Source organism: Copadichromis virginalis, linkage group LG1 (genome assembly GCF_057382275.1).
Source record: "Copadichromis virginalis isolate Kocher_CV1m ecotype Utaka linkage group LG1, C_Virginalis_male_GT1.1, whole genome shotgun sequence".
NCBI lineage: Eukaryota > Metazoa > Chordata > Actinopteri > Cichliformes > Cichlidae > Copadichromis > Copadichromis virginalis.
Window position 1 is genome coordinate 28315435 of NC_140618.1, and position 20598 is coordinate 28336032.

The 20598-nt window shown below is 40.6% G+C and overlaps 1 protein-coding gene across 3 annotated transcripts; it reads right to left on the minus strand.

Annotated features, from left to right (window-relative positions):
• Positions 1-4040: 4040 nt before the first annotated feature.
• Positions 4041-20280, minus strand: phka2 (phosphorylase kinase, alpha 2 (liver)). Of its 3 annotated transcripts, XM_085457904.1 has the most exons (33): positions 19982-20280; positions 19772-19861; positions 17964-18122; positions 17099-17146; positions 16752-16920; positions 16523-16605; positions 16063-16143; positions 15865-15963; positions 15633-15779; positions 15475-15528; positions 15203-15325; positions 14994-15089; positions 11960-12067; positions 11672-11750; positions 11131-11265; positions 10929-11038; positions 10674-10818; positions 10398-10476; positions 10173-10324; positions 9910-10080; positions 9158-9267; positions 8921-9057; positions 8666-8828; positions 8114-8193; positions 7953-8031; positions 7739-7868; positions 7519-7620; positions 7171-7289; positions 6880-6903; positions 6370-6423; positions 5377-5610; positions 5100-5300; positions 4041-5019 (listed from the first exon to the last, which is right to left on the minus strand). In XM_085457904.1, the coding sequence occupies exons 2-33, from the start codon at positions 19847-19849 to the stop codon at positions 4846-4848; spliced, it is 3723 nt and encodes a 1240-aa protein (XP_085314030.1). In that variant the 5' UTR covers positions 19850-19861; positions 19982-20280; the 3' UTR covers positions 4041-4845. The 3 variants fall into 3 exon arrangements, with proteins under 3 accessions (XP_085314030.1, XP_085314037.1, XP_085314042.1); XM_085457911.1 differs by lacking the exon at positions 6880-6903; XM_085457916.1 differs by lacking the exon at positions 6370-6423.
• Positions 20281-20598: the final 318 nt, after the last annotated feature.

Consider the following 20598-nt stretch of genomic DNA (forward strand, 5'->3'; position numbering starts at 1 on the left):
ACGCTCGAAAGCACTCCCCTTATGTGAGCAAAACATCCCCAACCCTGTCGTATTGGTCGAAAAATGTACCATGTCAACCAATCAAAAAATGATATGGCAACATGGCATTTAGTTGTTTAGGGAGGGGGAAGTTTTAGGAGTGACGGCGGTGTTTTGAGATGTGAGAGATTTGCGATGTTTAGCGCAAATCTTGTGTAGTTAGTGTGTAGTGTAGTCAATAGTTTTGTTGTGTGTGTCAGAACAATGAGGCGACTACTGAATGTTACAGGTGTTACAGCAGTGATACATCTCCTGTTGTCAGGCCTGCAGGTATCAGGCTGTTGTTCTCCTTTATCTCATAGTGGACAGAAATTATTTTTTGGAGTGGCACAAATGATTTGTGTGGCATCAGATTTGATGCAGAACAGCTGATTGTTCTGTAAATAGTTTGAAATGTTTATTTTAAAAAAACGCCTTGGCTGCATTTTTAGGTAAACAGCTGCAAAAAACTTTGTTGTTTGCAAAACTGAGTTACTTTTTTGAAGAAGTAACTATATAATTAATTGCCCAGCATTGGTCTTTATATACTGTATTTTGCAGAAAGAGAGTTACAGGACTCTCTCCTAGACCACAGACTCATAATACAAGTCAGAGCAAAAAATAATAATAATAAAAAGTTGTGTTTTCAAAGTTGGAGTTCATGTTATTTTTACTTCTAATAGTGTTAACATACTACACAGGTCATGAACAAGATGTTTTTAAATTTTCATTGTAAGTGGGATAAAGCAGTTAATTAAAAGTAGTCTAACATAAATGCTGTAATTTGATTATTTTAATAAACCATGTAACTTGGATGGATTCGATGCTGGCGTGACCACAGTGCACGCATCTGCTGTCGCTCACAGTGGTCCACGGGATCGCTCAGGGAGTTTGTGTGTTCGCTCAGACACATAAAAAATTAGAGGGAACATTGGTTATGTATTCGTTAAATGTCACCTTGGCACACTATAATACTATGTAAAAGTTATATGAGCGCTGTTAAGTAATCAGTATGATTTGATGATTTTTTTATTATTATTTCTTAAATTGTAAAATATAAGTGTCCAGTGGGAGGTCCCTAAATTATTTGTCCAAAACTATAAGATGTTTAGTTAAATGTATTCTTGTCTCCACCAGAGTCCAGAGATGGAGAGTACGCTAGAAACTGATTTGGCATCAGTTGTATACACACATTTTCTCTTCATTTACTAGTTGGTCTAAATAACTATTGTTGGGTTTATCTAGACACAAACCCCGCTGGAAAACGAGACACTCAATAACTGCACGACAAAAGAAGTCAAGACAGAGCTCTGTTGTCTTTGTGGCTCGCGAGGGAAGTCAGCCCAGGCCTTCACCTGTCCTTAGCCAACTTTGACTGATTCCTTCGCTACAGCCCTTTTTATTGTCAACAAGCAATCATTCATGAATATGCAATTACAAATACACGTGACATTCTTAAGCAGTCATATCTGAACAACATCAGTGTCTGTATTCTGTGTGTAGGTGCATGTATGTGTGTGTGTGTGTTTCCAGCCATACCATACATACACATATGACCTTTCAATGAACTTAAACTGTGTGTATGAGGTATGCAGAAAAGCAGACATAAGCGTCTTGCTAAACATAAAAACAGGGACTTGCAATAGGTCATATCTCAAATGAACATTTAAAGGTGTGAAGTCTTGCACCTCAAGAAACAGAACATGGTCCATTCCAAATGTAACATAGCTCGTCTCTGCACTAAGCTGCACTCTAAATAAAGAAAGCACATTTTGTTAGCACAGACACAGATAAAGGAAATGTTAGATGGTTGAAAATAAATCCTCTGACTGTCCGGCCTTTTCTTCATAATGATAGCCATATTAGGACACATAAAGGCAATGATTATATATCTATATATTTTAGCACAAATGACAATATAAGAAATATCAATTCCAACAACTATAATTATAGAAAAAATAAGGAGTGTGTATTTTTATCATCATAATTATAATTATAATAAATTATTATTATTATCATACTTGCTTAAATTTGAAGCAATTATATGGTAAAAGGAGAGCGCTTGAACGCACCACGGTAATTTGACAGATTTTACACACAGTATTTGAAAGCAGCACAACTGTGTCGACAGAGCAGCGTTCAACTGCATTTTAGAAGCAAACAACACACAAAAAAGCTAATGTTGGTGAAGAAGAACAGGGACACAGGCCATAGATCTTTTCAGATACCAGTGACATGGGATTTGTAGTGTGCTTATCAGACCGGTGCTTATCAGACCAGTCTCTGGTAGCAGTTAGCGAAAACCTTTACATCACAGTAGCACTGTTATGCTGCCATCTTTCGGGGAAATTATGTCATTACACCGGTATGAGGTTGGGTATAGGTGGATTTGTTTTTTTGCTCGTGAGTTTTTGCAAACAGTCAGAAATGTCCACGAGCTGCAGTGAGTTAACATTTTGCACAAATGTTATTCAAATCCCAATGTTTGTTTGTTTTTTTGTTTTGTTTTTATCACATCTCAGGATTTTAGCCCCTGTCTGAACAACAACATCCTGGTAACGTTTTTATTTTTTATTTTATTTTTTATTTGAATCAAATAGATTTTTTTTTTAACAAATGTTTTTAACTTTTTCTTGTTTTTTTAATGCTTTACAAAATTTCAGTTATGAAGCACTTTGCAACTTTAAGAAAATAGCTATATGAATATAGCAATTTGTAATACAATATTTATATTTTCAATTAATGCTTTATCTGGCAAGGAATCGTAAACAGTTCCTTGATTTGCATCTTAACAATGACCTTTTTTTTTTTTTAGGAAAGATAAAAGGTAACAGTCTTGTAATATCCTCCAGTAACTCTCTAGGGTTGTGAAATTTGCCGTGTGCAAGCATTTCAAGTTCCCAGTAAAAGGTTAAAAGCTGCAAAATAACAAACTTAGTAGGTCTGAGATGGTCTGACTTATGTCTTATATTCAAATCGGGCCTGCATATGACTAGGACAATTTTGTAAGTCTCTAATAAAAGATGGGACTGTTTTGGAAAATGGATATGGTTCTGGACATGCACACTTTGAGTCTTAGATCTTTATGATGCCAAAATGCATCAGCAGCTACACTCCCTTGCTGTTCAATTCAATTTTATTTATATAACGCCAAATCACAACAACAGTTGCCTCGAGGCGCTGTTCAAACCTGTTTGCTAAGAGAAGTTGCTCAAAAGGAAGTTGACTTGGAGGGTGATATAGAAGCTTGTTATAGAGAGTGAATGTGCACGGGTTGCACCAAAGTTCAGTACAAAGAATTACTGTCAAACGTGAATCATGTAATCATGATCTAGTAGTCCATGAGGATTTTTATAGAGTTGGAAATTAGCACAATAAGTCTCCCTTAATCTTTAATGTAGTTTTTTTTTAGTTATATCAGTTCTTCTGTTATACAGAACTGACACCCTAATAGTGACACTGAGCCATCATTAACTGCACATGTGGTTACTCTACTGCGCTACTATTGCAAATAAAAATGTCAGCAAAAAGAGGCTGTGGCGGAGGCGTGGCCCCGGGCGCAGCTGCAGGGGAGGAGTGGAGCGGAAGGCTCAACGGGGCGGCGCCGCGAGGCTGGTAAGAACAGCTGATATTGTTTATGGACTAATGATGGTCTCCTCCGCTGTGTTTATAGTGAGACGAGGAGGAGCGGCCAAGGGAGATCAGCTGGGCTCGAGCTGTCAGACGGTGCGACTGAGTCAGCTGTCAAAATACAAAAATATCAATAAACGTGGAAGTTGGCTATACCTGCCTGTGTGTGCGTGTGTCTGTGCTGGGTGTACTCTACAGAGGCCTACTATCATTTCAGCAGCTGGGAAAACAGACTAGACACCCACTGCTAGTCTATGCCAAGGAAAACACCTGGCCAACTTCCACCTGTTGGGTAGTCGTTAACTTACTTTTGCTGTAAATTAATTACTACATTGCAGTCCTTTCTGTGAAACAGGAAAATGGATGTGCATATTAAAAAAGACACATGAAAGCTTTTTTTTCTTTCTTTATTTCACACTAAATGAACAAACCTTTAGTATATGTTGAGGTAAAGTTGACCAGACATATCAGTAGCATAACCCTGGAGATTTGCAGAAATAGACTGATTTTTATCTTTATACACACAACACAGATTTTTAAAAAACTGTTCCCAAACAGAGTATTGTTAGTACTAAAACATAATTGGCTGCAATGAAAACAAAATAATAAAGAACATGGAAACTATCACACTTAAAAATAAATACATGTGTTGTTATGAACGTGGTCATGTGTGAGTGAAAAGCTAATCTGTGGCACAAGTTGTATATTTTACTTGTTTTTCCCACATATCTGGGGAATTATCTCATTAATTACAGCAGAACAATAAATTACGATGTTACTAAGTAAAAAATAGAGAATAACAGCAGAAATTGATTTATGAAGAATAAGTAGTGCACATATGATTGACATTCCTCTGGTAAATGCTGAGCCTGAATAGAACTGTAACATACGATAAATTACAAGACAGACAACAGAGTAAGATTGTAAATGTCATAAACATACGTCTGAGCAGCACGTTCACAAAATAAATAGGTTTACGGTCTAGACTCACAAAGACGAAATAAACTGAAATACAGAGGTCTGCACTGGCAGCTAAGGCTACGATGTTAGAACAGTTATATGAGCGCTACACAGCTTATTAAAGAGTATACTTACAAGCACCGCATGAACAGTATGAGGTGATAAAAGTTAGTTTTATGAAACATGCCTCTTCGGGTGTTTATAGAGTCTGTTAGTAAAACACACCAGTCTGCCCATTCACTGCATCAGGCAGCTGGAACTTGGCAGGAAGTCCTGGACGTAAGTGACTGCTGCTTTGGAGAGATAGGTCATGGTGCCATAGCTACCACTAGGAGCGCTGTCGTAGAAAAAGTTGCAGATTCCGGTTGCTGGGTCCTTCTCAAGGAAATACTCACTGGCGCCGTGGGATTTCTAAAGATGAAGAGGTAACGCAGAGTGAAGCTCAGTGAACGAATACTTGCAACAGACCAAAAACCTTTCTCTGTTAGTACCTGGTCACTGAGGAAAAGGTCATTGGCCAAATGCAAGACGCGATCCACGTGGATGATGCCGCCGATGTTGTCCACGTCTACGTCCGCTATCAGGCCCACAACCATCACCGTCTCCACTAGCAGCTGCCGGTACTCTGGCTGAGGGACGTGGTTCAGCACAGATTCAACCTGCACTGCAAACTTAATCTCTCCTGCTGTCATCTAAACAGAAAACACAGAATTTAAACACACACATATGCAGGAAGTCCAAATCTGCAGCAGGTCTGCGAGTATCTACCTCTCTTGTGGTAGAAGAGGGTAACACGTATCCGTCGATGGACAGACCGTGGCACTTCTGCAGGATCTTCCACACCTTTTGGTAGAAACCCATAGGTACTCTGTTGATGGCACCATCTAGCCTGCGTCTCCTCAGCCACTGGCCTTGCCTCTCCTCCCAGTGCAGCTGGCCGTCTCCTGGACAAGTGCTCACCGGGGACAGCATTCCACTGGGAGTGGAAGGGCTACTGCACCGCTGTGGCGAGCCAAAACATGTAAAAAAGGTTGAAATATTGGAGCACTTTTTTTTTAGCTCACCAGACCACGAAATGATAGCTTTTCCACCTTTCATGCAGTTATCCATGCATACTGACACTCCATCAAACTTGGCAAAAAAGCACTTTAGTATATATGCTGAAGGACAAGGCTGCTATTATTATATTATTGGTGTTAATGATAAATACTCTAAAGAGCTTACTAACTAGTGTTGTAGCCGTAGTAACAGCCTGATATAGCTTGTGCCTTTACTAATTATCTTCCAACCAGAAATGATACAGTATAATGTTGCAACAGCTGCCACATTGCTTCATTATGATAAACACACCCAGGGTTATTTTTGCCAAGCTATTATAAATGCAGACGTCTCCCAGACCCAGAGATTTATGATCACAAGCTACCCCAGGCTTCGGCCACAGTAGAGCCCGTGCTGATATGAGATCAAATAAAAACGTTATGTTAACGTTGTTTTTAACATAATGCAAAGAATTGGAATCTTGTCTTGATATGTACTGTTTCATCATTTATAAATAGATGAAAGTTATCAATTGAGCTCTAACACACTATACTTGTTAGTTGGGTACATTTGTGAGCGCTTGCTTTCTCATTAAAACCGTTGTAAGATATCTACATAAACTATGAAATCCGAATGGAGTTTGCTTGGTCTACACATACTTCCTATTGCAACCTTAATAAAACAAATAAGGTGACATGAAGCAGGCGAGGTGAAATGGTTTACCGTAGAGCGAGGCGATGTGACATTGCTACTCAAGGAAAAACCGCCACTGAAGATCTACACATGGATATGGATGACAGATGACAGAGAACAGTTTGAGATGGTTCACACGGCTGTCGCACTGCAAATATGATGGCGCTGGAGCCACACAGAGCAAGGGCATGAGTAAAAATGACAACAGAGCTGCGAAAATCAGCACACGAGAAAGACTGCTGTAAGCAAAACGATAGCTGGACAGGGCTGATCACAACAGAAATCCTTTAACAAACAAACCATGCCAATCCATGACCAAATGCTATAACAAGATGGGTTATGGGGGTGGGGGGAAAACAGCTTAATGAAGGTCTGGACTGGTTCATCAAACTGCAGAAAAGTTATCTGAAGTCCAAGTCTTGTTCTCCTACTGTCATGGGATGGGATGAGAGTCACTCCAGCTATGGATTTAGACTGATTTAGTCATTTAGACCAAGGTCAGAAAAAGTCACATGCTAGATATTATTAAAGCCAACCCACACTTGTAGGGCGAGAGTCATCCAGCTGCAAAAAGAGAAGAACAGTGTCAGTATATTCACAGATAGATAGATAGATAGATAGATAGATAGATAGATAGATAGATAGATAGATAGATAGATAGATAGATAGATAGATAGATAGATAGATAGATAGATAGATAGATAGATAGATAGATAGATAGATAGATAGATAGATAGATAGATAGATAGATAGATAAAAAGGCACTTGAAGCAGATTAAATATATATACTTAAATTACAATACTTAGAATTCTATGTCCTATTATTCCCACCTGTTTTATCTCACTCTTTAGCTTGTGTATTCCTGTGCGTTCAGTCTTTGTAGCTCCTGTGTGACCTAGTTCATGGATGGATATCGCAGGGCTAGTGGCTGCAGACTGGATTGGGCGCACTGATGGGAAAAAAAACAGGAGTCACAGATCAAAGATTCAGGATTGTTTAAGGGGAAGTCAAATAAATTTTTTCCTGATTAATCATTTTAAGTAACAAGGTTCCTGATCTGGTGTAGAATACATAGACTCTGTGTGAGAGCAACAAAATATATGACCATGATTATTACAAAGGTGTTCAGCTGTTCCTGAGGGATGAGGGATGGATGCATAGGGAACAACAAAACTCACTGCTTCTCTCCACCCCAAATTCTTTGCCACTGAGGATGTGATGCAGTAGGTTCTTCATGCCAAATGGACTCAGGCTCATCAAACTCTCTGACGCCTCCTCCCCTACAAAGACATTTCAAGCTTTTCATATTGCACACTCTGCAGACTTAATTCCTTTGCTCAACCACTCGGTTATGCGTGCATGTGCATGTGTACGTTGTGTTTGGGTGTTTTTTCCTACCAGAACAGTGCAGGCTGCGAGCTAACTCAGTGGCCATCACTTGCATGATGAGTCCTATCCTGAGTCTGAGCATGTCCCCGAACAGAGCGGGCTGGGAGCGCACATACATGGCTAGATACACCATGATTTCCTACATGACAGACACACACAGTTCAAGGCTGTAAGATTGGTGTGTGAAAAAATTATCAGTCAGTCCAAACGGTGACTGATTTACCTGAGTGACCACTGCTACACTGATGTCCTGACCACTGGCTTCGTAGATGAGGTTGTTTAACTCATCTGGCGGAAGAGGGCTGAAAAGAATCAGGACAGAGACCTTGGATTATTATTGGAAGATTTCTTCAGCCACACTGTTTTACTGCAATAACGGCTTACACTGTGATCACTCTTTCCCTGGGTTGAGGAGGTAGACCTACAGTCAGCTGCTTGTGATGGGAAATCAGATCTGTGCAGGCCTGCAGAAAGGACAAATACATGTGGAATGAATTATTAATAAATGGCCATGGACACTGTTGATCCTGTTCAAAACACACCTATTAGGAACTTCCTAAATCTTACTTGTAGCATGAGTGAGTGACTGAAGCTGTTTGTTGCAGGAGGAATAGGGTAGGTCAACAAACAGTCAGCAATGATTCAACAACACTGGATCAGAACAAGTCCAGATATCTGATCACAGTGACTGATCCACATGGAAGATACCAATGACATGGATAAAGACTGAATAAGTATACATGATTTATGATATATGTTTGTAAGGTCAATTTGTGGCTACATGTGGAATGGCATCATCATGCTGTTGGTGGTAGTGCTGTCTTACTACTTAGGTGTCCAAGTCAAGCACATAATCTCTGCTGCAAGTTGCTGACACACTTTGTTTAAAATAATCTCCAACCAGGTGCTAAGCCACCTTTTTCCTAAGACACTGACCTCAGCGAGGACCTCCACCCTCTTGCGCAGTATTCCAGAGATGTACCTAATGAGCCCCCACTCTTTACAGGCTCCGGCTTCTACGTACAGCTCCTCCAACAGTGATCGCACACTGACCCCACCCTGCCCAGGACCTGACAACTCCACCAGCCAATCAGCTCCTCTGCTCAAGAGAACAAAAACACACGACGGGCAATTACAAAAGCAGCATTTTTTAATCAAACGTTTGCTCTACTTTTGTCTTGATAATCATACTTCATCACATAGAGAATGTAGAGGATGTCAGCCTGGTCCTGAAGAGTGGGGCATTCTTTTAGCTGCCTGACCAATGCTTCAAAGTCTGTGTTGCCCTGAGAGTCTCGCGGCAGATGAAGATCAGCAGCAGAGTGTGACTAGTAAAGGAAAAGTGCCAGGGTTAGACAAATGTACTCATAGCAATACTGACGTCATGAGAGAAGTGAGTTTGCTGGTGGAAGGATGTGCTGTGCCTACCTTGTGCTGTTTCGCCTGTGGGCCGTGCTGAGGATGAGGAACATCAAGAAGGTTGAGAGATTTGCGATGTTTGCTCTTGACCGGAGTCACAGGCAGATACATGGAAGACTCTGAAAATACGTGTCATTAAAACGGAGCATTAAAAAGAGAGTCTCTGCTTTTTAACACACTGGCAGCTTATTACAAAAAAATGCCTTTTAAGGTCTCTGCTTTGCTGTTAAACAGGGACCTTTGCTTATTACTGGATTATTATTAGAAAATTCCTTCAATCACAGTTTTTACTGCAGTAACAGCTTGCACTGTGATGACTCGTCCCTTGGGTTCAGGAGGTAGACCAGACCTGTGCAGGTTTGACAGGCTTGACAATGGCTTAGTGTTTTAACAAGATTTGTTACTTTGATGTCAAAAAAATCTAACATCAGTCTTATTATATCATTACAGACTCCTTATAAAAGATGGCTGTGATAGGAGGGTGAAGCCAGTGCTCGAGTGCCATAAACCTGCCTGTCCTTCTAATGGCCAGCAGGGGGTGAAAGTCCTTGCTTAATGTGTGACCTCAGCAAACATTTTCAGTCACACTGACACTGTGCTTGTCTCAAATAAACAAAACAACCAAAACGCTCAAGACAAGGCTTCACAAAACAATTGGTGGCATTGTGGTGACCACATCCATCTTTTAAATACACACTATGGTTAGTGTATCTGCACTAGCATGAAAACTAGCATGGTCATTACATTGTTGAGAAACTCACTGGGAATGTTCAGGCCCTGGACCTGTGCCATAAAAGACAGGATGTCTCTTGTGGTATGTTCTGGACTGAAGACATGGTGCTGCCCCCTCTGGATGGGAGGAAGATGGCACTTGGTAGTGGTGCTGTGAAGGAGCTGGGTGAGGTACTGGTCAAATACATCTTCTGAGTCATCTAGAGTTAAATCGAATTGAACCATGTTTACAAACAGGACAAATTAATTGTGCCACACAACTGCTGTACAGTCTTGGACAATAAGTAATTACCCGAGGGACGACAGATATTATACTCCTCTCCATATCCATCATCATCATCGCCTCCATCCTCAAGCAATATGTCATCATTCTCTTCATCCAGGAAGCTGAGACGAGTGTGAAAAGAAGTGGTCTGGACACTGGAGACGTCTGACATCTGCACCCTGTAGTGGTCAGCCACAAACTTTATACAAAAGTCACATCATCTGTTGTTTTAAGCTATAGAGGGAAACAAACCTCGCTCCAGCAAAATAGCCATCCTGTAGTTTCCTTAGAGTTGACAGGATACATGAATCAATTGTTTCTCCATCTTCATCTAGACAGAAAAAAGATGGACATTCATCAGGTAAAAAATTAGGAGCTACTCACAGTTCATGTGTTCAGCAGTGACATCTCCTGTTTGAACATGCAGTCTAAACATCTAAGTTTATTTTTTATATTAGCTTAAAAATACAGTACATTATTAATTATATTATGTAGAACAATTACAGACTGATATGCTTTGGTTATTACCCAGCATGCTACGGGTGATTGGGAATGTGAGCGTGGGCCGCCCTGTCATCCTCCAGCAACAAGAGAGATAGGCCAGTTCGGTCCGTAACATCTCCACAATCATCTGGTTGTCCAGAGCCAGATAGAAATGGTGCTGATCCAGAAACTGAACAAAGGGGGGGGCCAAGCAGAAATATAGAAATTCAAATATTTATTGTTCAATTATTAATGTTAATGTGGCTAACATAACAAGGTCACAACATGCCCTAGTTTTACCTGAGGGGTGAATATGTAAGAGCGATTTCGGATCTCGTAGAATTTGGATGTTCCCAGGACACCAATGTGTCTGTACGGCCGCCCACTCAGACTCAGCTTCTTGCTGTTCCCTGTGGCAGAGACACCAGATGGTACTCTTATTTATTTTAATATGAACACACATGCACAGGTGTACACTGTAAGGAAAAGAGTGCTCGTTTACCCAGTCTAACATAGACATGGCTCAGGATGCGAGCTGGCATGACCCTGATGGGCAGAACTTCTGCCATCGTTTGTACCTCGATCCCCAGATCTCTTAACAACTCCTGGATCTCCTCCGACTCTGCTAGAACACAAACTAAAAAAAAACAAACATATAAAAAGCAATTTAGATATTTAAAGATTTTTAAAATATATTAAAATGTTGGTAGTTCAATATCTGGCTGCTCCAGTCTGGATGCCAAATATCCTGGGGCAAGTTACTAAACCCAAGTTGCTCTCCGATGCATTTATTGGAGTGTTAGATAAAAAGCATTTAAGCATAAAAAAGTGCTTGCATGAATTGGTGTGCACAATGGTGCATTGGTGTGTACAAAAATATGCTGACTTTAGAACATCAGAAATGACTAATTTCAGAAATGTGACATTGGTTACTGAAGCTGAAAGTCCCTCTATTTTCAAAGCAGTGTTTAGTTAATATCTTGCTTAATGTACCAGACTTTAACTCTCAGCCCATATCAGTTTCCTACAAATTAATCACCAACCTTGTACCACAACATCTGGTTTGAAGCTTGTAGAGAATCTCCTGTTGAGCGGATCTATCTCTCCTGGTGCTAAAAAACCCTTAATCCGAAAAGAAAAGGCAAGACGAAGCAGAAGATTTATAACATTCGTTGAATGCTTATACGTATAAAAAGTGAGGTGGTTTTTGTGTATTGAATGTCTGTTCGAATACTGCATTATTCCCAATTTGTCTGCCATACACACAATGATAACAAACAGTTGCCTTGTGGCTAGCTAACATTTAAGCTAGTGTGTAGCTCAGGACCTACCTCAGCCAGAAGGCACCCCAAGATGTAGAGTGACTGTCCCCACATGTGTGGCAGCTGACCCATGGCTACCCTGTCTACTGAGTGAGGATTGCTATACTCCTCCTCAACCTGCAAGAGGTACATATTTTTTTGGTATCTTAATAAACAGATATATACACTGAAACAGTCCCTGTCTTTATCACAACAGGTAAACAGAACAGCAGGGAGCAGACAGAGTCTGGAGCTAATATTTCTACCCAACAGATTGACAATGTATGAGTAAAATTAGCAAAAATAACCCTTAGGTGAACAAAACTACAACTTTATAGAATATAGATGATGACAAAAAACAGGGAAAAGAGTATTAACCGCAGCAATTAGCTAATTAGCAAATGCTAGTATGCTAATGTTCCCTAATTAGCGCTAAACCATCATTAGTTAGCTAATTTTTCCACTTGTCTAAAATTTGTCATTAAACAAAGTTTAATGACTTCTACAAACTATATAGAACAAATAGTAAATATATAAATAATAAATAAAACATTTTTTTGGCACAACCATTTTTTTACCTTTTGATTTTTAGAGGACAATGCAACGAATTATGGTTAAACTTGATACTGAAAAAATATAAAATAATACACTACAATAGCATTGCACATGTAAAAGCTGCTCCTATGGCATATGTGTCATATTACAACAGACATTTTAAAAGTATTCTTCATGAAAGACTCAATTTTGTATCTTTGATTAAGTTTCTTTAGACTAATTTACAGCACAATCTTGAGTCCCCCATCATTTTGTATATTTCACTAGGAAAATGGGAAATAGGTGCAGTGATTTAATTGAAATATATGCCAAAGAAATGTAGTAGACAAAAAAAAGCTTCTTTCGTCCTCCCCAGATAGTAACAAAATGCTTCAAGATATAATTTATCTTTCTTTTTTTTTGCCAAGTTGTCTGTTATGTGTTGATACAACACAGGTTCATCCCTTGAGTTATTTGCCTTTTTATGCCAGAACGATTCACAGGTCAGTAACAACAAACCATAAAAAGCATTTCTCTGAAAATGGTCAGATATGAGGACTGGACTGAAAAAGAGGATGCCAATGACCAAAGACAAACTTCGAAAGATCTTCAGAAAGCTTAGAGAATTACTGCTCAAGACCGCTTTAAAAAATTACTGGTCTAACAAAACAAAGCAATGAAAGGTGGATTAGGTCAGACCATGACACAATAATGTAGCCCTTACTATGAGAACGGGTGCATACAGTGGGGCAAAAAAGTATTTAGTCAGCCACCGATTGTGCAAGTTCCCCCACTTAAAATGATGACAGAGGTCAGTAATTTGCACCAGAGGTACACTTCAACTGTGAGAGACAGAATGTGAAAAAAAAAATCCATGAATTCACATTGTAGGATTTGTAAAGAATTTATTCGTAAATTAGGGTGGAAAATAAGTATTTGGTCACCTCAAACAATGAAAATCTCTGGCTCTCACAGACCTGTAACGTCTTCGGTAAGAAGCTTTTCTGTCCCCCACTCGTTACCTGTATGAATGGCACCTGTTTGAACTCATCATCTGTATAAAAGACACCTGTCCACAGCCTCAAACAGTCAGACTCCAAACTCCGCCATGGCCAAGACCAAAGAGCTTTCGAAGGACACCAGGAAAAGTATTGTAGACCTGCACCAGACTGGGAAGAGTGAATCTACAATAGGCAAGCAGCTTGGTGTGAAAAAATCAACTGTGGGAGCAATCATCAGAAAATGGAAGACATACAAGACCACTGATAATCTCCCTCGATCTGGGGCTCCACGCAAGATCTCATCCCGTGGGGTCAAAATGATCATGAGAACGGTGAGCAAAGATCCCAGAACCACACGGGGGGACCTGGTGAATGACCTGCAGAGAGCTGGGACCAAAGTAACAAAGGTCACCATCAGTAACACACTACAACGGCAGGGAATCAAATCCCGCAGTGCCAGACGTGTTCCGCTGCTGAAGCCAGTGCATGTCCAGGCCCGTCTGAAGTTTGCCAGAGAGCACATGGATGATACAGCAGAGGATTGGGAGAATGTCATGTGGTCAGATGAAACCAAAGTAGAACTTTTTGGTATAAACTCAACTCGTCGTGTTTGGAGGAAGAAGAATACTGAGTTGCATCCCAAGAACACCATACCTACTGTGAAGCATGGGGGTGGAAACATCATGCTATGGGGCTGTTTTTCTGCCAAGGGGACAGGACGACTGATCCGTGTTAAGGACAGAATGAATGGGGCCATGTATCGTGAGATTTTGAGCCAAAACCTCCTTCCATCAGTGAGAACTTTGAAGATGAAACGAGGCTGGGTCTTCCAACATGACAATGATCCAAAACACACCGCCCGGGCAACAAAGGAGTGGCTCCGTAAGAAGCATTTGAAAGTCCTGGAGTGGCCTAGCCAGTCTCCAGACCTCAACCCCATAGAAAATCTGTGGCGGGAGTTGAAAGTCCGTGTTGCTCGACGACAGCCCCAAAACATCACTGCTCTTGAGAAGATCTGCATGGAGGAATGGGCCAAAATACCAGCTACTGTGTGTGCAAACCTGGTAAAGACCTATAGTAAACGTTTGACCTCTGTTATTGCCAACAAAGGTTATGTTACAAAGTATTGAGTTGTATTTTTGTTATTGACCAAATACTTATTTTCCACCCTGATTTACGAATAAATTCTTTACAAATCCTACCATGTGGATTCATGGATTTTTTTTTTCACATTCTGTCTCTCACAGTTGAAGTGTACCTCTGGTGCAAATTACTGACCTCTGTCATCATTTTAGGTGGGGGAACTTGCACAATCGGTGGCTGACTAAATACTTTTTTGCCCCACTGTATATCTGTCAAAATGTGGGACCATGTTTAAAAATGGCTGTAATTCCTACATAGCTAATGCAATACTTTTGTTAATACTCTTAAAACACACATTCATTTTAAAATATAACCCATACTATGGTGGTGTACAGAGGTACTAACTGCACTAACTGTATCTTGTGCTCTCCGTGAGTCTAGGATACCTTGTCAGGAGGAACAGAATAAAGTTCAGGCACCAACTTAATGCCATTCTTCCCTCTGATTAAAACACCCTCCAGTGCTTCACGGTACTCTTGCACCTGTACAAAAGCAAATTTGTTGTTATTGTTAAAAAAGCCATATCCAAAGTGACTCAATGATTGTGTGAGTACAGCAGAAAGTGCATATGAACCAGTGTCTTTGGTTGCTTTACCTGAACTTGATCACCAGCAAAAATACCATCCAGGATGAGGTAAGTCCAAAACACAGGCCACTCACACTCAATATTCTCAAATAGCTTGAGCTCAGCAGGATCATAATGCAGCCGAGATGGATCCTAGAGAGAAAGATCAGGAGCTTACATAAGCTTTCCTGCAAAAAAACATAGACATCTATACTCTTCACTAAAAAAGAGCACCTCCTCCCTGGGTTCGCTGCTGTAATGCATTTACATGTCCCATGAGCCTTAATACTAGAATATATCACCTCTTTGGGACAACGATATCCGTCCCTGATAAAGCGACAGCAGCCATAGCGACCCTGAAATAAAGCAAAGAGTAGAATTTAAAGAGCGCAGGTCAAAATACCAAACAATATACTTTTCCTTGGCAGAAATGTCCAGCTTGTTTATGCTTTGACTTCACCTGCAGTTTGCTTATGATCTCTGACTTCGTCACGGCCACCAGGTCAGCATCCTCCACAGCAAACGCAGGGAAAGAAGTAATGGACAGAAGACCAGCATCTATTTCCTTTGAAGTTGAAGCTCTTGGCAGCATGGAGCACAGAATAGACTGAAGGGGAAAAACAGCACGCTGAATACAAGAAAGACAAACAGAGGTGATGCTACCATAGCTAAAGGCTAATTAAAAATGATACCTGACAGTGTTCGACTTCATCAGGCAACACATGGATTACTGACTTTGGCCCTCCATGAGCACCAAACAGATCCAGCTCATCTATAGCTTCAAGCGCTGCCTGCAACGTGCATATGCAGATGAATCCCTATATCCATGAATGGACAGTACAGTGTATCATAAATGCTGATAATTATTAAATATCACATATCCTTTGTACCTTAGCCATTCCTACAGAGCTGGCATTGAGCTCAGGAATGCCCTGGTTAGTCTTGTCACCTCGTTCCCACATTCCATAGTCCTGCAGTGGTAAAAATGGTCATGGCTTCATTTCTTTATAGCAACTCTCCAGTACTGAAACTCATCATGGCACTGAAAAGCCTATTCCACTAATTTATCATTAAACTATGATAACAGAAACAAAACAAACAAACAAACAAACCTCTGACTTTTTACTAATAATTCTTTCATTCATTGTTTCAAAAACCTGTGGTTACACTCCTCTGAAGTCAGTCCAAAACCCAGAAGTGTTTCCAAACATCTGGACGTGTTACAGTAGAAGACTCGACATGCACATACTTTGGGAGCAGCTTTTATTCTGTGTCTTTTCATTTAACTACTCATATGTCACCCTCCAGACACCACATACCCAAACAAGACCTCTAAAAAACATTACCCACCGCTACTTTGTAGGCAGCCTCTATGTAGAAGACCAAGTTTTGGATGAAGGCTACCTCGTCCAGGTTGGAAATGATACGAAGACCTGCGGGATAAGATAACAACTATGTTCAGTTCTGTTTGAACAAAGGAAAACTCATTCTTTAATAACATGATGTTACAACACCAAGGCAAAGAAAAGGCAAAAATTATATATATACATAAAAAAAGCAGTCTGCATCACTATTGTACCTGAGGCTGTCATCTGTGCCAGCATCAGCAGGTAAATCGAGGTGGCGTCCACCTGGAGATGACCCCACTGATCATCTCTGACCACTGTGGCACAAGTGGGAGTATCATATTTGGCATGCAAGCAATCTTTTGTACTCTGGGTGTGTTTGAACTTCTCCACCTTGGCCACCTGGAAACACATGACCAAAGACGCATTGTTTTTTGTCTATAGCTTTAGCTAAGTTTATAATGAGTTTCTTCATAAGCTAATCAGCAACGTCAATAATTCCACAGTACAAAGCGACGTCATCAAGTTGTTTGTTTTGTTTGCCCAGCAGTCCAATACTCAAACCCAGGGTATATCTTACCTGTCTCATCATGCACTGCAGAAGCCCCTGCATCAGTTTCACCACACTCTGCCAGCAAACAAAAACAGCTCTATCAGTAAACGGCAAAAATCTCACCGTGATGCAATTTACTTTCTATTTCTAGCAAGCTGGAAAGGAAACAGTTACAATCATCTCTTGTAGCTCTGTGTATTTATTCTCACATTTCCCACAAGAACCCGTGGAGGGGGGCTCGAGACTTTTGCAATGTGCTGTATTCTATCAAACAGGTTAGCAAATTTATCAGCTTGGACTATTAAACACTGACTCAAAGTTACAAGAGCTAAAAATGTACTTAAAAAATTCTAACAGAACTATGAATTGGGGTTTTTTTTCATACACATTAGATAATTTTTAGCAATTCGTTTAATGAATCTTAATCAGAAACTTTTATCAGTGCTGGCCTGATTTTAAAGTTAGACATTATAACACCTTACTCTATAATTAGGGGCAGAGTGCTACTTGTTGATTGATGGCACTCAGTACATGCACTGTAGGTTGTATGTATGGGTGAAAGCCTGTGCATGTTCAGCATGTGCACTATGTTATGTCAGAATGAAATAATCCTTTCCTCTTTCTTTAATCCTCTTCTTTCTAAAGCCTACTAAAACGTTATGATCGCAGTGCTGACCAAAACAAATGTGATTCTTTTATATTCACTTTCACTTTAAGCTATTTAAGAGTAAAACAATATTTTATGTTGAGCTAATGTGATACTTTAGCTTAACTACAGCCCACATTCATTAAAGTTTTACTAAGTATTGCTATCCTCAAATATTTAACCCGTGATAACTGAAAGAATGCACAGGCCCCTTTTTCACTCGCTCTATTTATGTTGCAAACACACCTGCTCCAGTTCATAAGCTTTGGCCTTGTCTTCATCGCGGTCTGCATTCTTCCGGTAGGCCATTCCCAGCCCCCACACCGCCAGGACACTGTAAACATTATCCCTCACCCAGGCATCCTTCTTCTGCGCACTGGCAGGAAGAAGTCCTGTCACTGGATTCTGAAACCAAGACACATGTGACATGTTAACTAATAGTAAAGACAGGGGTGGTGTGAAGGATACAGTTGTGGTCAATAGTTTACCTGCACTCATCATGAGCCTGAATGTGATCATAATTGTGATTTAGGGTTTTGTTTTGTTTTTTGAGAGTTGAATGATTGTACCACAAACACAAATCTTTAACATTTCTGAAGTCAGGGCTTTGGGAAGGCCTTTACAGAAGCTCCATTCCAAAACCAATTCTGGTGTGTTTGGGATCATTGTCCCGTTGGAAAACCCAACTGTGTCCAAGTTTCAACTTTCTAGCTGTTGATCTGACGTGAAGCTGAAGAATTTGAAGATAGTCATCCTTCATTATTCCATCCACTTTGTGCAATGTACCAGTATCATAAGCAGCATTACAGCTACAGAGCATGATGCTACCACCACCATGCTTGACAGTTTGTAAAGTGTTCTTAGGTTTGAAAGCCTCAGCTTTACTCTTCCAAACAGCTCAATGTTTGTCTCATCTGACCATAACATTTTTCTCCAGAGAGTATTTGATTTATCCATGTGGGCTGGTGCAAATTTTGGTCAAGCTTGAAGGAGCAGGAGCTTTTTTCTATAATCCATGTGTGAAAGATCCACGACAAGACACACAGCTGCAGCTTTTTAGCTAGCTGCTGAACACTCCACCAACGATTACAACGCACAGACAGGACCCAATACACACTTTAAGTCGACGAGGCGTGATTCTTCTTTGGCTATCACAGATTCATAGCTATTATTCTTATATGTGTTATTGTGATCTCCTATGAGCAGAGCTGAAAATGAATGAAAGCATGGTCCCACTGATTACAATTCAAACTGAAATTGTTAAAAAGTATCAAAGTCCTTTGACTGAAAGTTACTGAAAGTTCATGTGTGCCCAATAACAATAATACAGCAGTTGCAGTTTATATTTGGAGGAGCCTGAGACATCAGTGTGTCACCCCCTCCTCTCTCACTAAACATATACCCCGACATATCAGTATATGCTATGCCTGGAAAGCTGATGCTGTTTCCTATCAGTTGAGTACTCTCTGGGTCACAGTTTAGCATAGACAGCTGTTGATGGTGCCTCAATGTGAGCTCAAGAGCCAGGAGATAACAGTACATAGCTTTCCAGTCCTAAGCCTGTTCCAGTGCCTGAACTTTGCCCACACTTTGTTTATTTCTGTGCAGCTCACTTTTGGCTGAACTCTAACCTATATGGGCTGCAAAACATGTCTATACCTAGAATGCTTCTGAAGGAGAAATCAAGGATATGTGCATAACTGAAATCCATAACACTGGGTCCTGGTGTTGTCTCGTTTAAAGTTTACATGACTTAAACGTTCAAATGGACTATAGTGTCTGAAATAATGTATGAAAGTATTTCATATACAACCACGTACATTCTGCAACATCTAAACTAGTACACGGGTAGTAACGCATCAGTAACTGTAATCACAGTATGCAACATACTTCATTTTGAAATAAGTGCTTCCACATTTAGATCTTGAATTATTGCTTCATTCAAACGTTTCTCAGTAACATTGCGCAAAAAGGGGCCCTTACTCCACTCCACCTTTGCGGAAGTGCTCCAGCTTTACTGCGCTGCCTCGTCTCTGGTGCATGTCTGAACTCACCTGATGGCACAGGATAGTCTCCTGGACCAGCCGGGCATAGCCGTCCAGCCGCACTCCTGAGTTACTGCGACTCCTCATCCTCTCTGATCACTGCACACAAAACGACAGTTTAAGTCTCAGCGACCGCTTAAAGCTCGGCATTTACTTCTTTGTAAACGAAGCTTCGAACACCACCGGCTCTCGCTTAATAAATTAGGTAGGCTGTCTTACCAGGCAGCGACCCATCCTCCCACTCCTGTTTCGCCGACTCGATCCCCGCAGAGGCTGCTCTGCTAGCGCTCGCTAGCCGGGTAGCATCCAGCTGTTTTTTTGACGATATCAACACGTAACATTAAGCTTGCAGCATGAATTTTCAGGCACACAGGACCACACGGCCCGGTCAAAGCGCCTGATAAGACGAGTCAGGGCTCGCAGAAGACAGGACGTGAGGTCTCACAAACACAGAGAGGCTGGAGGGCAGAAACGTCTGTGAGCGGCTGTACATCCAATCTGTAAAAGAAAAATACATTATGTTCTTGTTGTTTCCCTGCTCGACGACAGGGGGCGCCAGATCACTTTCGTTCCTTCCACTCCAAGGCTTTAAGCCGCGTATTCACTTTATTTAGAAATGGGGAAAACTGACCGAGTATCCTGCTAGTTTATATGGCTCGTATCACAAACAATAGATTTATTACATGTACTGTTGGGTTTTGGGGGGTTTATATTTTATATACAAAATGTAAATAGTTTAAGTATCTAGCTATTAAATGCATTCAGCTAGAGTTTCCCTTTATTTCCCTCGATTTTCAAGCAGCATTAAATGAAAACACTCGTTGAGTACCACAGAA